The 17396-nt window shown below is 40.4% G+C and overlaps 2 protein-coding genes across 10 annotated transcripts in view; one reads left to right on the forward strand and one right to left on the reverse strand.

Moving 5' to 3' along the window:
• FGD6 (FYVE, RhoGEF and PH domain containing 6) overlaps positions 1-13982 on the reverse strand; it is a 108866-nt gene extending 94884 nt beyond the window's left edge. For 3 of the 4 annotated variants that reach the window (XR_009505431.1, XM_059936683.1, XM_059936682.1), the window contains exons 1-2: positions 13660-13874; positions 5701-8125 (exon numbers count right to left, since the gene is read on the reverse strand). Coding sequence is in view for 3 of the 4 variants with exons in the window: in XM_059936683.1 (XP_059792666.1) it covers positions 5701-8125; positions 13660-13675 (2441 nt within the window). In the remaining variant the exon portion in view is untranslated. Of the gene's footprint in view, positions 1-5700; positions 8126-13659; positions 13875-13958 lie in introns of those variants that run through there. The other variant, XM_059936685.1, reaches the window with a different exon arrangement.
• Positions 13983-14216: 234 nt separating this feature from the next.
• Positions 14217-17396, forward strand: part of VEZT (vezatin, adherens junctions transmembrane protein) — a 73280-nt gene continuing 70100 nt past the window's right edge. For all 6 annotated transcript variants that reach the window (XM_059936686.1, XM_059936688.1, XM_059936687.1 and 3 more), the window contains exon 1: positions 14217-14331. In XM_059936686.1, the coding sequence (XP_059792669.1) occupies positions 14233-14331 (99 nt within the window). In that variant the 5' untranslated portion in view covers positions 14217-14232. The remainder of the gene's footprint in view (positions 14332-17396) is intronic.

Here is a 17396-nt window from a genome sequence, read left to right on the forward strand (position 1 = left end):
TTTCTACTGCAAAAATTAATTAGGTTCCAAACATCCTACTAATATGATTAATCCGTTCACAGACTGATGGATTGTCTGATTATCTTTATCTATCAGGTCCTTACAGGAATTAAAATGCTTAGGAAAAGAATGAAGGCCCTCTTTGTCATCCTTCCCACATCTGCCCTTTCCCAAAAAGTTCATGTTTGGAACATTTCTCCAGAAAATAGGTCAGAATCTCATTTTGCAAAGCAATTTCTATCTCACTGATATAATTTTTTTTTAATAGTAATCTTTTATTTATTTATTTATTTATATTTATTTTTGGCTGTGTTGGGTCTTCATTTCTGTGTGAGGGCTTTCTCTAGTTGCGGCAAGCGGGGGCCACTCTTCATCGCGGTGCGCGGGCCTCTTCACTATCGCGGCCTCTCTTGTTGCGGAGCACAGGCTCCAGACGCGCAGGCTCAGTAGTTGTGGCTCACGGGCCTAGTTGCTCCGCGGCATGTGGGATCTTCCCAGACCAGGGCTCGAACCCGTGTCCCCTGCATTGGCAGGCGGATTCTCAACCACTGCGCCACCAGGGAAGCCCACTGATATAATTTTTTTTCAAGATTAAATCAAAGCCTTTATTAAACATCCCTCCTTCAAACCACCTGCATTTAAACCTATACCCCTCTCCCAAGTTGCGAACTGTTAGGGCTATGTGTGTGTCATTGTCACCTGGAGGGTTAGATCCAGTTGGACCACGCAATGCTGAAAAGCCACGCCAAGATACACCACACTGGGCAGATCTCCATGGTCCTGTGCCCCAGCTCCACCTCCTTGTTCAGTGTTTTCATTTTTGAAAATCACTGATACAACTTTTAATTGCAATTTTATGAAAACAAAATGAGAACCTTGGCTAAATTTTTAAAATACATATTTGATTTTTACTATTCAAAATTTAATAAAAACCTAGCAACGGAAAACCAATCAATTATCTCAAAAAATAATGCCACCTTTTTTCTCCCAAATGTGCAAATATAAGCTATCTCAAAACAATGTATTTTTACCAAGGAAGACAGGATGCGTGTGTGTGTGTGTGTGTGTGTGTGTGTGTGTGTGTACACACAATCACAATGTAGGATGTTTGTTTTTCCATCTCTGGCTAAAAATATGCACTCTAAAAGTATAAAGTGACGTTCTATCACTTAAAAACATATATATTTGATAAAATATCACTTATTCTGTTTTGGCAAGAATGAGACCAAAGTAATATAGTTGGACAAAATACTGCACTTTAACTAATTCCTAATACATATTTAAAAGGAAAAAAGAAAAGCTTTACTGCCAAGAAATAAAAATCCGCAGTTTCAAATGTAGGGTAAGTATGTAAACAAATAGATTTGCCAAACCTGTGTGGCTATGGTTCCAACACAAGAAACACAGAGTTAAAGAGCCATACAAATGTTTGATATTTCCTGAGCTGATGCTGAAAATAACTTACAGGAAAGGGCTGCTGTTGAGACACATGAGTCCCAACCCTCACCCTCTAACTGTGCTTAATCTCACTGGTGCTATGACAACCATGGAAATGCTCATTAGGGTTATTAATTTATACTTTCATCATTATATTAAAATCCAACAATACTACTAGATGGTACATGCAACCCAAGAGAGATAGCTTCTGGACTGGGTCTGAAGAATTATAACACAAATGCCATAATGGGATTTGAGACTTGAAATACCATTCGGCAGCTCTTTAAGCCCAGTTTTGTGTTTAAAATAGGGAGAAAACCAACAATGAAACTGCTCTTATTCAGGTTAGAAAATGACCTCCTAAATGCCAAATCCCATCATGTCCATTTTATAAACCTTAGGTCAAGTGTCACCATCTCTGTGAAGTCATACACCCTGCCTGGGATATAACTCAGACAAAGCTTGGATTGCCAAAACCATGTTGTCCTACAACTGAGCCACCTCACTGGGCAGAAACTCCTAGGGAGTAGCACCCCCTTCCACCTTTGAATGCACAGTGCTTGACACAGGGTCAGCCTTGTGCAGTAAATAAACTGCGGACTTGCTACGTTGCCCAGGAAAACCCAATTACCACACATTTTCTTCGAAGTGCTTGTAATAAGAACAAACTAAAACAACAGAGGAAAAACCTGGAATGTTTCCAGGGAAAATTTTTCTTGGTTATAGAATCAAGAAATCCGCTACACTTTTAAGAGGAAAATTCCAATGTTTGGGCACGAATAGTTTGCAATTTGTCCCTCTTTAATATCAGAAGCCCAAACTTGAGGAACTTCCTTATGGAAATCACACTTCTTAAATAATAGTAGTAAATGAGCACTCATCACCTGCATGCCAGTGAGAGAAAAAGGCCCACTGTCTGATAGTTGTTTTAGATTTATTATGTCTGAAACATATCAAGGAAGAGGGTAACTATACCCCAAACGTACTGGAATACTCCAAAGTGGCTCACAATCTTACTTCAGACAAAACTGCTTCTGAGAACCCAGAGCAATGGCCCAATGATGACTTACCCGGGAATACCTAAAGCTATGTTTCTTTGGCTTTACCCTCCTTCACCTTGAGATTTGGCCATTCAGGCTTCCTAGTGCCACTCCTTACCATCCAGGCCCCCTCCCTCAGTTTCTTCCACTCAGGAGAAAGGAGACTGGGGAGGGTGAAAGGGGAGGGATAGGAATAATAAAGAAGGAAGGAGGGAAAGCAAATCCACTGCATCCTAATTCCCAACCACCCAGCCCTCCCCTTCTCCTTATCACTCCCAGTGCCTTCAGTGCCTTACAGTCTTTCTCACCGCAAGCCCAGCCCCCAATTTCCTCATTTTTCCTTAGTCACCTCTCCCTTTCCACAAACCCTGTAGCCTCAGAAGCAGCAGATTTGCTCCACTGACATCCCGGTGCTCAACTCCACCCTGGCCAACTCTCCTGCATCAGCACAAAGCACAGAGAGGAAGAATTTTCCTGGGAAGAGGGAAGGGGAAGCCAGTGCAGTAATGGTTAATATAATTGGGGGACTAAACTGGGACCTTTACCACCATTTCCACAGCTGTTTCTTTGGAAAACACACTCTGAGTTCCAAATTATCATGAACTTTTAGAACACAATCCTTTTTGGAATTGGGGGCTGCCTGCAATTCTTTCCTGATAAGTTATAAACACGTTGTTATAAATTTGTAAATGTTAAGTAGTTGGATTCATGAAACATCTATACTCTAAAGAAGGTGACCATATGGGCTACCCCAAGCTTGGCAAACGTCTGTTTACTAATCCAGAATCTTCTTGGTTATATATGTAGACTCAGTAAAACTAGTGAGTCTCTGAACCAGTCCCCTCTGTAAGATCCAAAACCTCTTCCCCAAGGCCTAAGAAACTGTTAAAGACACTCTCTTGATTCACTTCAGCAGAAGAATCTTAAACAGGGTTCATCTGTGTTTTTTCTTATCATTTTAGAAAACTAGGGTGTTGGATTTTGAGTTAATTATTCTAAAACACAGATCTATATTTTCAACAGCCATATTCCCAAACAGGATTCCACTTGGATCCACTCAGCTCACCTGAAACAGATGCCCCACTTCTCATGTACCTTACTTTGGGGTGGCCAGGTGTTCTCCTCATGAAGGCTTGAATTTTGCTTTCTCTTTCTACGTGATGTTGTTTACAAAAGGTACAACCTCCCAGGCAAAACCGTTAGTATAGCCCTATGACTGAAGGCTTTTGATTCAGCTGGCACATTTTAGGAATCTCAAGGCTGTTTAGGCCTCCCTGCTCCAGGCCTAAACAAAAATCTCCATGGAAAGCAAAATTCAAAAGCAGAGCTCACCCACTCCTCACCAGGCTGCCCTACTTGACAGCTTCAACCTGTCCAAAGCCGCCCTTGGTTTCCTGTAGCCTTGAGAAAGAACCCTCCTTATGAATGCCATCCAGCTGCACCGGCTGGCTGCGAACATTAACCCCTTCCATGCTGGTTCCCCCCACCCGAGCAGCAGTGCCCTAAAGGCATAAGAACAAGTTCTAGAAGTTTACAGCTTGTGTTAGAGATAATGACAAACCCTTCAGATTAAGCCTGAGGGCCAACAGGAAACCTACACTAAGGGCCAAACCTCCAATTTCAAGGAAAAACTCCATCTTAGCTAAGGATAGTAGTATGTCACAAAGAAGCCAAATTCATTCCTTACATACACACGCACACACAAAATAATACACAAAAACTTGTTAAAAGGAGGGCAGTACCAACAAAATTGTCCCATGGTGAGAAGAGCAGGCATGAAAATAGACTTTTTTTTTTTTTAAGTTGGATACTTAACTCCACTCTCAGTTGAAATGTTTATGCCAAGGGAGAGGCTTTTGCCTAGGTACTAACATTCAGAGAGTAGACAGTTGTAAACAGAATGGAGTCAGATATGAGAAAAGAAGTAAGATAAGGAAGGTAAGTCTTTTATGGGTTAAAGGAAAAAGGGCAGAGAGGATTGAGTAAAGAAAAGTGCTAGGAGACCATCTGAAAGTTAAAAGAACAATTTACTTTACTTGATGCGATTTTTGCCTAATAATTTGATTTATTCAATTCACCCAATAATCCTTTTTTTTTTGAGCCCCTACTATGTGCCACATGTGTTACTATTTCTACAGAAGTCCTATTTTAAGACCTAAGCACTCAAAGGCTTGAAGTTAGTAACCTAAGAATATGAAGACTTCAAAAAGGGTCTGTGTACTTCGTGTTAAACACAAAACACTTTAAGTACAATGCCAAGGCTCCCTTTGTGACTACGGAGAGAGAAGGAAGCTGCTCCCACAGTTACCTCCTTTGCCCCTCTTTCACTCATTCTCTCATATACTCAACCAACATCTACTGATTCCTACTAAGCCCCTTGCTTGGCCTTATGCAGGACAAAAAGATATGACCAAAACTCTTGGAGCTTAAAACCGAATACCAATCAGACAATTCTACCATAAAACAGACTGAGATAAAGGATACCACAGCATAACTGGGAAGTCAGAATAGGAAATAAACACTTCCCACTAAGTAAGTGTAGAAGCTTCACGATGCAAAGGATTGCTGAGCAGGACCATCAAGAATGTGCAAGGTTTCAGTTAAGACAGATGAAGTAGGTACACCAGAGGTAGGAAGTACACATACAAAAGTGAGAAAGGACAGTAATTATGTTTTTCCTGCATTTTTCCTATGCCCATCTGAAGTTAATTAGCCTTCAACAAGTAAAATAACTAATCCTCAAAGAGTAGTGAATTTTGCAAATTTAGAGGTTTTACCTGACAAGGGCAACATAGGTAAACACAGATTTCAAAAACTTCACAGATTTCTTACATCTCGCAAATAAACCTCATTGAATTGGCCAATTTCCTCCCGTAGGTTCTTGCTATGACTTCCAAGTTGGTGCTTTAGAGGAAATGGGATGTCTCTGTTCTAGGTGTTCCTTGTAGTACCTATACTACTACTACTACTGGTTCAAATTCTTTGAATCAGCTACTAATATAAGTCAACTACTTAAAGGCTGCATTGTAAACACCCATCCCGACTATATGATAAAAAGAGACTGCACTTTGGAAACAATTTAATATACGCTTAACTAAACCACTCCCTCAGGAAGTGATTTTTTTCCCACGTATGAGATCTTAACCTACCTCACAGGGCTGCTGAAGGTTAATTTCAGTGATGCAAGCAAAAGGGTAGTGTCTGTCTGACACCTAAGTGTTACCTGGAATGTTGATGTCTGGGTTCAAGTTGCAGCTGGCCTTCTGGAGCTTCATATGGCTCTTCTACCTCATACACATTTGCATCAGTGTCCTCCACGCTGCTGGAATTCTGCCATTCCAGCTCTGGAGTTTTCCCCACAGTCATAATAAATGGCAAGTTCTCATACTCTGGTATTTCCTCATAATGGCGTATATTTTCATACTCCGGTGCACAGCCGCTTATAACAGATTTGCAAGGTGCCTGCGAGGATGACTCCCTGGAGAGCAGTTGGTCATCCAAAGACTCAGCTCTTGGTCCATTAGCTGCACTGGTCTGGCCCCGCGACTTCTTCCTCTTCTTTTGGGATTCCAGGCTATAGTTATCTGTCGAATATGCCTTAATGGGTTTATTTCTCTTTTCTTCTACCAACAAGCCATGCCAATCACTTTCACTCCCTTTTCTCTCCCCACCAGCAAGGCTGCCTGAGGTTGTGTCTCCGAGTTGGCTACTCTTGGACCAAAATTTCTGGAAGTCACTCTTCATGAAACAGATGGACAGCTTCATGTTGAGCAACTTCTTTAAAGAGTTCTTCTTTTGAGAGTCTTTGCAAGGCTTAGTGCACCTTTCTGCATCCACAGCAGATAATGATTTTGCTCTAGGCTTGGTCAGGGCAGTGGGAGGCTCACTGTTTGAGGATATGGTAACAGACTTTAAGGATTCTGGGTTCCCTGAAAAGGGTATAATAGGATGAGGTAATTTCCACACTGGCTTCTCTGAAGCCCGTTTAGGCATATCAAAGGAGGACGACACACCATGGTTTTGGGCACATAAATGCTGAAGGTGATTTCTTTCTAGACCCTTCTCTGAACTTTTTTCTTCGTTTGAGGGATAAGAACTTTTCTCCACAAGCTCCTCTGAGGCAGCCTTTTTAAGCACTCCTGCAGAAGGCAAGCTGTGTCTTTGAGGTTTTTTGGGGACAATTCTTGAGGAACTTTCATCTTTTATCATAGATTCCTTTTGCAGTTGAGGGACAGACACTCCCGGGTTACAGGCAGTAGGCAAATGTTCGGTGCAGGTTAATCTGAGCTGCTTGGGCAGGCTCATAGATAGAGTACTGCATCTTATAAAACTGGTCCTTTTGTCCACAGCAGGTGACATACTAGAACCATCTCCTGTCTTGTCAGAACTCAAATTAGAGTCTGTCTCTAAAGGAGATGCCATATTTTCAAAGGAAGATGTTTCAGGACACAGAGCTTTTTGTGAGTTGATTAAGTTTTGTCTGTCACCGCTGAAGTCCACATTCAATTCACTTTTATTTCCTGGCTTCACTTTGTCCACCTGTTCCTGGTTACACAAAACATTCCGATGAAAAACACTGATTTTATTGTTTTTCAAACTATCTTCAAAAAGACAAGGAGAGCTACTGTCTACATTCTCTGGTTCTTCAGTACTTTCACTAGGAGTATCTATATGTTTCTGGCGTAATAGGCGTGCAGCACGTGTCTTTCTGGGCTTGGGAGTTGGAAATTTGGGGGTGTATGGCACTAAGTGAATTTCCAAGGGACCAAGGTCTTTGACTTCTGATTTCTTAATATCTCTATCTGAAGATAAAAAAGTACTCCTTTTACCATTTTCTAGAGCTTCTTGTTCAGATGAATGAAAGTAAGTGTTGCTTTTTTCACTGTCACCCTGACTAGTTTCAAAATTTTGAAATTCATCACTAGGAAGTTGTAGGTGGCAATGGTGATGATCAGAAACTTTTTCGAAGCTGGACAGGGAAGGTGACAAATCTGCAAATTCAATTCTGAATTGTCTGTTGGAATTACAGCCATCACTCATTTCTGGACTGTCTGTGGATCTGTGCTTCTGTGGAAAAATAAAAGGTGACGTTCGTTGTGTTAAAACATCTTTGAGCTTCTCTTCCAGGATGTTTGCCTTTAAAACGACTTCACTCTGGCTCTTGACCTTTTCATCATTAGAATCACATTTACGCTGAGTTTTTATAGCTGAAGAGGACTCACCAATTTTATTATTTTCTAAATTTTCATGCATTTCCAGGGGCCCTAAGACAAGCTGCTTGACACACAAATTCTCTCTATTTCCAAGCTTAAGGTTACACTCAGAACGGCAGGAACACATTGGTAAAATATAATCACTGCTCTGATGCCCTCTGTTTTTGCAGCTAGAGTTGTCAATGCTTTCAGGGAATTCCTGTTTATGCTCTTCCAGGTTCACGATGATTTTCCTTGATGGTGACTGCCTGATGTCTTGAACGGGTGAGGCCTTCAGAACTTTTGGTTTCGGAGCTATTGCTGGTTTGGTTTTCTTTGTTGACTGTGGAACACTAGAAACCACGATCTCAGGTTTAGGTGCAACAGGAGGTGGAGCTGGCTTATTATTTGACACCACAAACTTTGGCTTGGGGGCCACTGGTGGCTTCTTAATCTCTAGAAAGGAAAAAAAATCTGATAACCAAAAAACCAAGGCACAAGATAAATGATTAAATTTGATAACATTTTTACTTTTGACAATACGCTGAACTTGCATTTTACTAGGTAGTTTATATTATATTATACAGAGTCTATTATTACTCTTGAAAATTCCTTAAATTGCCCTTCAGTTCCAGTACACATAGCTTTGGATATATTGTACATTGCTTAATAAGTCCAATACAGTTTTTCTTCTAACTCTGGAATGGATTACCATATCTTCAGGCAACACTAAATGAAATACAGTAACTGGCTTCTGCTTGAGATCCGTATGTAGGAGAAGGCACTTCAGTTCATTTGCTGAGTGCTAAGAGTTGAATCTGCCTAAGGTTTATGTAGGATGCAACTCTAAGTTTCTCACGTGAATAAGCAGTACATATTCTTCTATCTCAATGACATACAGTAGAATTGTATGAATGCCCTTTATCAATGACCTATCTCACTAGAACCACAAAATAACCTAAAAAGGAATACAGAAATCAGAAATTTTCCAAACTGAAAAGTAATGATACTGTAATATTTGAGGCTCTTGATAAGGTTGGTATTTTTTCTGTGCAGGGGTTGTCAAATGGGAATTTTCATTATAATCCTTCACTGAGATTTATTTTTAAAATGTCACATGCCTACGCTCTATCCCAGGTGATTACGCTGTGTACCCTTCATTTATAACCACTATTCTAGTGCATTTAAAAGATGACCATGATTCCTATTGTAGTAATTCTTTCTTGGCATTATGTAAAAAGGACTCAATGAGCACCTATTACACTGTGCTAGATTTGCAAAGATCTGCCACTAACCTACAGGAACCTAAATAAAAGCTTCACACAAAAGACCTATAAAATGAAGTTACACAGAGTCTGAACATCCTCATTTTTTAACGTTCTTTTATGTTTTTCTACCTATACTATCACTTATCACCCCGTCATATTTCCCAAGACAAGGTAAAACATATTTTATCTTATACTTCTTATACTTATGTTTGTTCCTCCAACAGGATCTAACGCTTAATGAAAACTTAGTTAGTGAAAAACATAAACATAAACCTTTCAAAATATCATCTGCTGGACATTGTTTAAGTACTTGAATACACAGAGGCTTTGATTCTTCACTTGGTGAGGAGTTTCTTTTCAACAAAGGAAATTAGTCACAACACTCCAACCCGGGAAGATATTACAGGGACATGAGTAGGGAGGAAAAAAAAAAAAGAGTAGGGTGCTCTACTTCCTTTTACCAACCAAGGAAGAATTTCTCAAACCCCTAATACTCTGTGTTCAACCAAGATCACCTGATGACAGATGCCTTCTCATTCAATTCCTCAGGATAATATTATAATAAAAAAGATATGAAGTATTTCCAAAATGACTTAATACAAATTCCCAATACCATGCAATTTCAGTTGTGTTCAATAAGCATGTTATTATTGTTTTCTTAGGTAGAAAAAATTTTAAAACCATTCAAAGCCTAATGATAAAGCTTGGTGTAATGGTCTATTAAACTAAACTCCTGACCTATAAAGTCTTAAGAGAAAGTATGAATGCCCTAGGCCTCTTACCTCCCATCTTACTCAAGATAAGTAAAACAGACAGACCATCACATTGATTTCATTTCGGTAAGCATTCTGAAAACATCCTACCTCTGGGCATTTTGAAGGAATTAAAAAAAAAAAATCAGTTCTGTAACATGGAAAGAGTTCTGGAGATTGGGTGCACAGCAGTATGAACGTACTTAACGCTACTGAACTGTACACTTAAAAATAGTATAGATGGTAAATTTATGTTAGGTGTATTTTACCACAACTAAAAAAAACAAACAAAAAAAACCCCTGTCTCATTAATCTTTTACTTTCTGAATCTTAGAGCCTTTTCAGAAGCTTCAGGGTCATTTACCCAACCAATTTTTGCTATTTTAGTTCAATCATTTTCCATAAATCTCTGTTCTTTGTGTCCTAGAAATTCAATTAACTATATGAATTATGGTCGATTACCAACAGATATAGTGCAGCATTATGTACCTAACTGCCTCAACACATACTCACTGAATTAAATAAAGAGGCCAATAACATAACTGGGTGTGTCTCTGTGTGGAGAATTGGTTGCCTCAGTTTCCTTACTTGCAAATGAGGGAGCTGAACAGATCTCTAAAGCCTAAATGATTGAGATGATAACTTCAGGAGATATCTGCTTCAGGAGAACTCTTAGATTCTCTAGCCGCTTTGCCCTGTGTGATTTTTCTTCGGTGTACCTCCCTCTGTCTTCACCACTAGAAGGCAAGCTCCAGGAGGGCAGGTACTTTGTCTCTTTGCTGTATCCCCAATGCTAAACATAGGGCCTGGGAACAGTCAGAGCTGCCACATAGGCATAGTCTTTACTATGTCTCAATAACAAGAGATTTCTTTAAAAAGAAATCAATATCCACTTAAATGTAGAATATTTTGAAAAGTTAGCAGGAATCAACTTCAATAGGATTACTGAATAAGTTCTTTAAATTTATTTAATTAATTTATTTATTTATGGCTGCGTAGGGTCTTTGTTGCTGCACACAGGTTTTCTCTAGTTGCGGTGAGTGGAGGTTACTCTTCTTAGTGGTGCGCGGGCTTCTCATTGCGGTGACTTCTCTTGTTGTGGAGCACGGGCTCTAGGCGCGCGGGCTTCAGTAGTTGTGGTGGATGTGGGCTCAGTAGTTGTGGCTTGTGGGCTCTAGAGCGCAGGCTCAGTAGTTGTGGCACACGGGCTGAGTTGCTCCACAGCATGTGGGATCTTCCTGGACCAGGGCTTGAACCAGCGTCCCCTGCATTGGCAGGTGGATTCTTAACCACTGCGCCACCAGGGAAGTCCCTAAGTTCTTAATTATTAGTAGGAACAAGTGTTCAACTAAGTCACTAGAATAGCAATATTTGAAGTCCTTCATTATTATTATTTTTTTAATTTTAAAATTATTTATTTATTTTTTAGTGGCTCTATTTTGAAAGAAACACAGCTCAAAAAATAACGAGCCTTTATATTACGGTCTGCTCCAATGTCAAACTCTTGAAATAAGTGCACGACGTTTGGAAATGGATCCAGCACCTTTGGATCTTAATACTGTATCAACAGTCAGACCCAAAGCTTTTTAGAGCATAGCAGCAAATCTTTTATTTACACAGCTGTTTGGCTCCAGGGAAAATAAGGTAAGAAAGTAAAGCACTAGGTACCATTTTACTAACAATTACAAACACACTCATCGTCTGTTACACACAGATGGCAGCGGTCCACGTGCAACACTTTCTTAGCTATTGGACCAGCCAAAAAGCAGAGCACAGCACATATACACCAAGACCTGTACATGTTCAAAAATATTTGAAATATATTTCTATAATCATCTCTCCTTTTTTCATATACTGATTAGAATAATTCTAAAATCTCTATTGTGGGCCTACTCTTTCACAGACACAGAAAAACAAAGCAAGCTCTTCTTCAGGATACATATAACTTAGATGTTCTACATTTTTCTTATTGCCTTAAATTAAGCAAACCATCCCAAATACCACAGATTAGATTCAGTGTAAACAAACATCCCCTCCCCCAACTGCAAATAACATTCCTGAAGTTTTAATGAATTCTGAATACTGTTCCAAAGAGCATCATAAACAGCTTGTAAGAATGATGAACACATAATTTTATAAGAATAGGATGCAAATAAAACCCCAGTTCTTTTCCATATTCTCCATTTAGACATGAGAAAAAATAATAAATCTTAACAGATGGGCGAATAAAAAAGTAGTTAATGCTTCTCAGCAAGCCATGCTAAAAACCAACTAACTCAGCTAAACACAGGAAGTGTCCCTCTTTTAAAACACCACAAAAATGTCTGTGGACTTCTTTAATTATAAAGTTGATAAAATATAAAAATAGTTTGCATTATTCGAGGGTCATTCAAATGAAAGAATAATAAAATTCCAGACTGAGACCTAGATCCGGTCTACATATTTAAATGTAGAATTAAATGCTTCTGTATAGGTTCATTATAAACTGTTAGGACTGGAACTGAAAACTGATACATATAAGGTATGAATTTTAAATGTGTTTGACACTGGAGGGGAGAGTTAAAATTGGCTGGAAGGATTTTAAAATCTCCAACCACTTTAAATTGAAATTAAATTAGACTTGTTCCTTAATAAAACTTAAAGTGAGGCACAGAAATTTAGGATGAAAATAATTCACCTCAAGTAAGTAGAAAGCCTCCCTTTGGTAAGGAAAAGAGAGTTTATAAATAACATAATTCCCAGTACACGATGACATATCTCCTGTACACACATACAGCATCAAAAAGGAAAGATCCACATCTTCCTCAGGAATACTACTATGGGAACACTTCACCCCTTGCTTTCTTATTCCTATTGGCTAAACTTCTTGCCTCGTTAGTTGTAATCTGATTACACCTAGCCGTACAACCTCCAATATATCTAGGCTTAGAAAGAATACAAACCAGAATATGTAGAGTGCTGTTTGACAGTTGCAAGATGCAGGAATTTAAAATAAATGCCAAGAAAAGCTAAGAAAATTTAATCTGATACTTACATGCTGGTTCTAGAAGTAACTGTGGTGAAGCTTTACACTATTTTACTATAAAATGTCTAATGAAAGTTTATTTATTACAACGTGGGCAAAAATGTTCCTTAATACTGAATACATTACTAAGTTCTGGCTTAAAATTTAACCTATGTTCTTATAAGTGAATTTAACACCACTTTAGTAATTATTTTGGAAAATAGGAACTGTTCCTTCACAATGTTTAAAAATACAACGTCCAGAATTCTTCAAAGTCTACACAAAGGTAATACAACAGGCTTTGCCTTTTGGATAAAGGGAAACGACGACAGGAGGCAGTCAGAAAATAAGGCTTTGTCTACACTAACCAGGTAGAAACAGGGGGAAAAATCCATAAAAAATTGTATGAAAATGAACCAAAACCTTGGCACCGGCAATTCTACTCCTCTGCTCCTCAAGTAACCGGGGGAAAACCACCAAAACAGGAGTAAAAATGTCTAAACCTCTTTACTTAATAAGGGTCAGGGTTTCCAGTCGACATTAGGGGTTAAAGCCACTCAGCCTAGTCGCCGAGTTCAACACTCCGGGAACACTGCCCTTTCCTAGAATAACTGATTTCTTAACATGGGAATCTAAACTATTTGCATACGCAAAGGCAAAGTCGCTCAAATTTTAAGAGAGAAGAGTAAACGCCCTCTTTACATTTCCCGTTTCACCTGGCGCTAAGAGACCCCAACACGGTCTTCTTTTAAAAGGAGGTCCCAAGAGACACACGATTTCCAAAGAGCCCCTCTTGGCATGAAGGGACGAAAAAATCCGGCAGCAGACACCGTCTCCTCCGCACAGTCCTGAGGAAAGGTAGAGAGAATATCGCTAACCCATCCCGGAGGACAAAGTTGCTCCGAGGCCAAGACCTGCAGCGCTCGCTACAAACTTTCCAGCGGCAGCGCGAGCGCCGTCACTTACCGGCGGCAGAAGTCATGATTCCCCCGTGTAGCTCGCTTCCCCGCTCGCCCCCCTCAATCCCCGCTCCCCTTACAGTCCATTGTTTCAAGAGTTTGGGCAGAAGAGAAAAGCCCCAGCAGAGCCCACATTCCGTCCCGCGGCCCCGAGACGCAACCCCAGCGCCGCACAAAGGACGCGACCGGCTCCGGGGACCCGGCGGCGCTCCCGGGCGCGAGCCGCCGGCGACGGGCGGGCGGGCACGAGCGCTGCCCAGCCGAGCTCCCGGCAGACGGGCACGCGCGCACACGAGCAGTGCTCACCGCGGCTTCGCCGGCGCGCGCCCTTCTCCAGCTCCAGAAAAAAAAAATCAGAGCTCCAGGCGCCCCCTGCTAGTCGCGGCCGTAAAAGGCGGACAAAAGCCCCAGCCTCCTCCAATCAGAGGGCCCGAGTTTCAGCCCGTTCCCGCCCCTCCCGCCCACACGTTCAAGCTCAGCACCAATGAGCGGGCCTGGAAAAGGGGCGTAAGCTGCGAGGCATGCTGGGAATTGTAGTTTTCTGGACTCACGGGACCTGCAGAAGCAGACGCTTGGGTGCATGCAGCCGGTTCTCCCGCCTTCATTTCCCATCGTGCTGAGGCGGGTGGCATGGCGGAGAAGGATGACACCGGATTTTGACGAAGAGGTGGTTTTTGAGGTAAGGGGAAAATGGCGGTGCGTGTGAGTTGCCTTTGTTTGAGAAGGACGAGTGAGAAGACGAGGAGGCCGGGCGAGAGGCCGATCCCGGGGAGAGGAATCGGGTGACGCTCCTGCCGGCCTCGGTCACCGAATCTCGGCAATTTCCGGGCCTAATGTTGGAAGCAGCCTGACAGGTGTAGCCTGAGGCACTCTCGCCGCGCCTGGCCTCTGCCTCGGGCCCTCCCAGAATTCCCAGCCAGGCCGGTGGACTAGAGCCCTGCTTGTTCCTACTCACCCGTACGATTTAGCCTCCCCCTTTTTCGTCCTCGATTTGTTCGGGTCAGTATCCAGAAATGCCCCAGGTCACAGTTTGCGGTCCAGGCGTGGCCCTCGAAATGGAGGCAGCAGGTGCTAGTTTTTGTTTTTGTTTTTGTTTTTGTTTTTTTATACCGTGGTTTAAGATATGTGTGTGGGACCTACTGTGGGTGATTTGGGCCGCGGTATCTCAGCATCTAATTCTTTTGTCCTTTGCTCTTGCGCTAGGTGTAGCTAGTTCTTCTGATTCGAGGCTCGGGTGTGAGTGCTTTTGTGTGGGACTATTTTAAGACGTCCTCTGCCATCTTGAATGAAAACAAAAACAAAAATACAGTCTAGTGTTTTTGTTGCCATTTGTCTATCCGACACAGGTGAAAAGTCACACCCGTGTATAAGGCATGTATGTATACTTTACTAAAATCCATTCATCCGACAAGATTTTAAGAAATTTAAGAAAAGAAACGGCTCATTCCATACCATCAGAGAGCTACGCAATAAATAGTACAGAATGGTAAATGTTGAAATATATACAAACTGTCATTGGAGGATTGATTTGGAAACCGCCGTCTGTTCCTGTGGCCTCGGAGACACTACACCCAGTAAATGGATATTGGAGGTGGATCTTGAACTGTGAATATGTTTAGAGAGATGGAAGGGAGAAAATGCATTATAAGGAAAGAGAACAGAGTATGCCAAGGTTGGGAGGTATGAAAGTACCTGGTGTAGATTTTTCAGGGACTTTGAGTGTGGAGTGTCGCTATATAAAGTGGTTTGATGGGGCTGGATTGTAGAAGTAGTGGAAGATAGGGCTCTTTTACCAAAAGGAAGTGCCTGGATTTGAGGAGGTCAGTAGGGAAGGCAAGCGCCTGAGTTCTGGAAAAGAGAGAAGAAATAATTGAATAATGGCTTGGACAGATACTTCTAAGGTAAAATCGAGGAAACAGTTACAAGATTGAATGTGGGAGATGAAGAAGAGACAAAAATCTATGTTGCTTAGATTGCTAGAGAGAGGGAACTGGGTGGATACTTTTTTACCCTATTCTTAGATATCTGAGTATAATAGTAATACATGCTCAAAGAACATTTCATTGTAGAAAACAAGCCACAAAATTAAAATCACTCTTTTTCCTACCACCCACAGTTGGCCATTAACATTATAGTATGTGTTCTTACAGACTTTTTTTCTACTCAAATGTATGTTTGATATTTTTTAAACACAAAAAATATACCACATAGAGTTTTATATGTATTTTTCAGTGAGTCTTTTCCTATTCATTACTCTTTGAAAACAATAACATAATATCCAATCATGTATGTGTATCATAATATAACTATTTTCCCATTCTTGGATAGTTATATTGTTTCAAAATACAATTGTAATCAGCACTGACATAAGTCTATCTTTTACTGCATCTCTGATTTTTCCTTAGAGTAATTTCTAGAAGGAAAACTAGTGGGTCAAAGGATATGAACATTTTTTAAGACTTATGCAGAAAGGTTATACCTATTCAAGTTTCCATTAGGAGTATTTTCACCAAATCCTCAGCAACAACCTTATTAGTTTCCTTTAATCTTTGTTAATTTTATAGGAAAAATAGCATTCTGTTGTTCTAATTTACATTTTGTGCATTTACTGAAAACATTTTTATTTCTTTCTTGAGCATTTTTTTGTATTTTTTGCTCATTTTACTATTGGATGTTAGCTTCTTATGACTTGCATACGTTTTACTTTTCTTTGTTGTTGTTGTTTTTTTTTTGATGTGAACCTGGTGTAAAGTCCTTATAGAATTTGTTGCAATATTGCTTCTGTTTTATGTTTTGGTTTCCTGGCTGTGAGGCATGTGGGATCTTAGCTTCCTGACCAGGGATCGAACCTGCACCCCCTGCATTGGAAGGTGAAGTCTCAACCACTGGACTGCCAGGGAAGTCCCTTGCATACGTTTTTCATATGTTACTTAACCTTACCATACTTGTAGAAATTTTTTTTAGTTTGTAGTTTAATTTATTTGCTTTTTGTCACATCCGTTAATTTTTATCGCAGCATGATGTTCATAAGAAAAGTGCACAAATCATAAATGTGCAGATTGATGAATTTTCACATGTTGAATACATCCATGTAACCAGTACCCATGTTAAGAAACTGGACGTCAACCAGCACACCAGAAACTCCCTCTTACTCCCTTTCAGTCACTCTCCCCACCCCAAAGATAACCACAATTCAGTTTTGTAATAACTAACTTAGATTCCTTTGGTCTATTTTTATAGTTTACACACTGGGCAATTCCATTTGTATATGCTCTTTTTGCTCTGACTTTTTGCTCTCTGGTTTTGTTTGTTAGATTCATCCATATGGTCATGTGAGCATTTTTTATTTCTCTGTAGTATTCCATGTGAATGCATGACCATTTTTAAATCCACTCTACTATTAATGGTCTTCGGGTGATTTCCAGTTTGAGACTATTATGAATAGTGCTAGTGTGAACCTTTTAGTATATATGTCTTATTGAACATATTTCTGTTGAGTATATACTTAGACGTGGAATTGCTAAGTCATAGGAAATATATACATTCACCTGTGTAGATATTGCCAAACATTATTCCAAAGTGGTTGTACCAATTTATATTCCTACCAGCAGTACAGGAGAGGTCCAGTTGCTCTACAGCCTCACCAACACTTGCTAATTTCAGTTTCTCTTTTTACCATTCTGGTAGGTGTGTACGGGTATCTCCTCTTGGCTTTAATTTGCATTTCCCTGATAAGGAAAGAGG

This window comes from Balaenoptera ricei, chromosome 10 (assembly GCF_028023285.1).
Source record: "Balaenoptera ricei isolate mBalRic1 chromosome 10, mBalRic1.hap2, whole genome shotgun sequence".
Classification (NCBI taxonomy): Eukaryota; Metazoa; Chordata; class Mammalia; order Artiodactyla; family Balaenopteridae; genus Balaenoptera; species Balaenoptera ricei.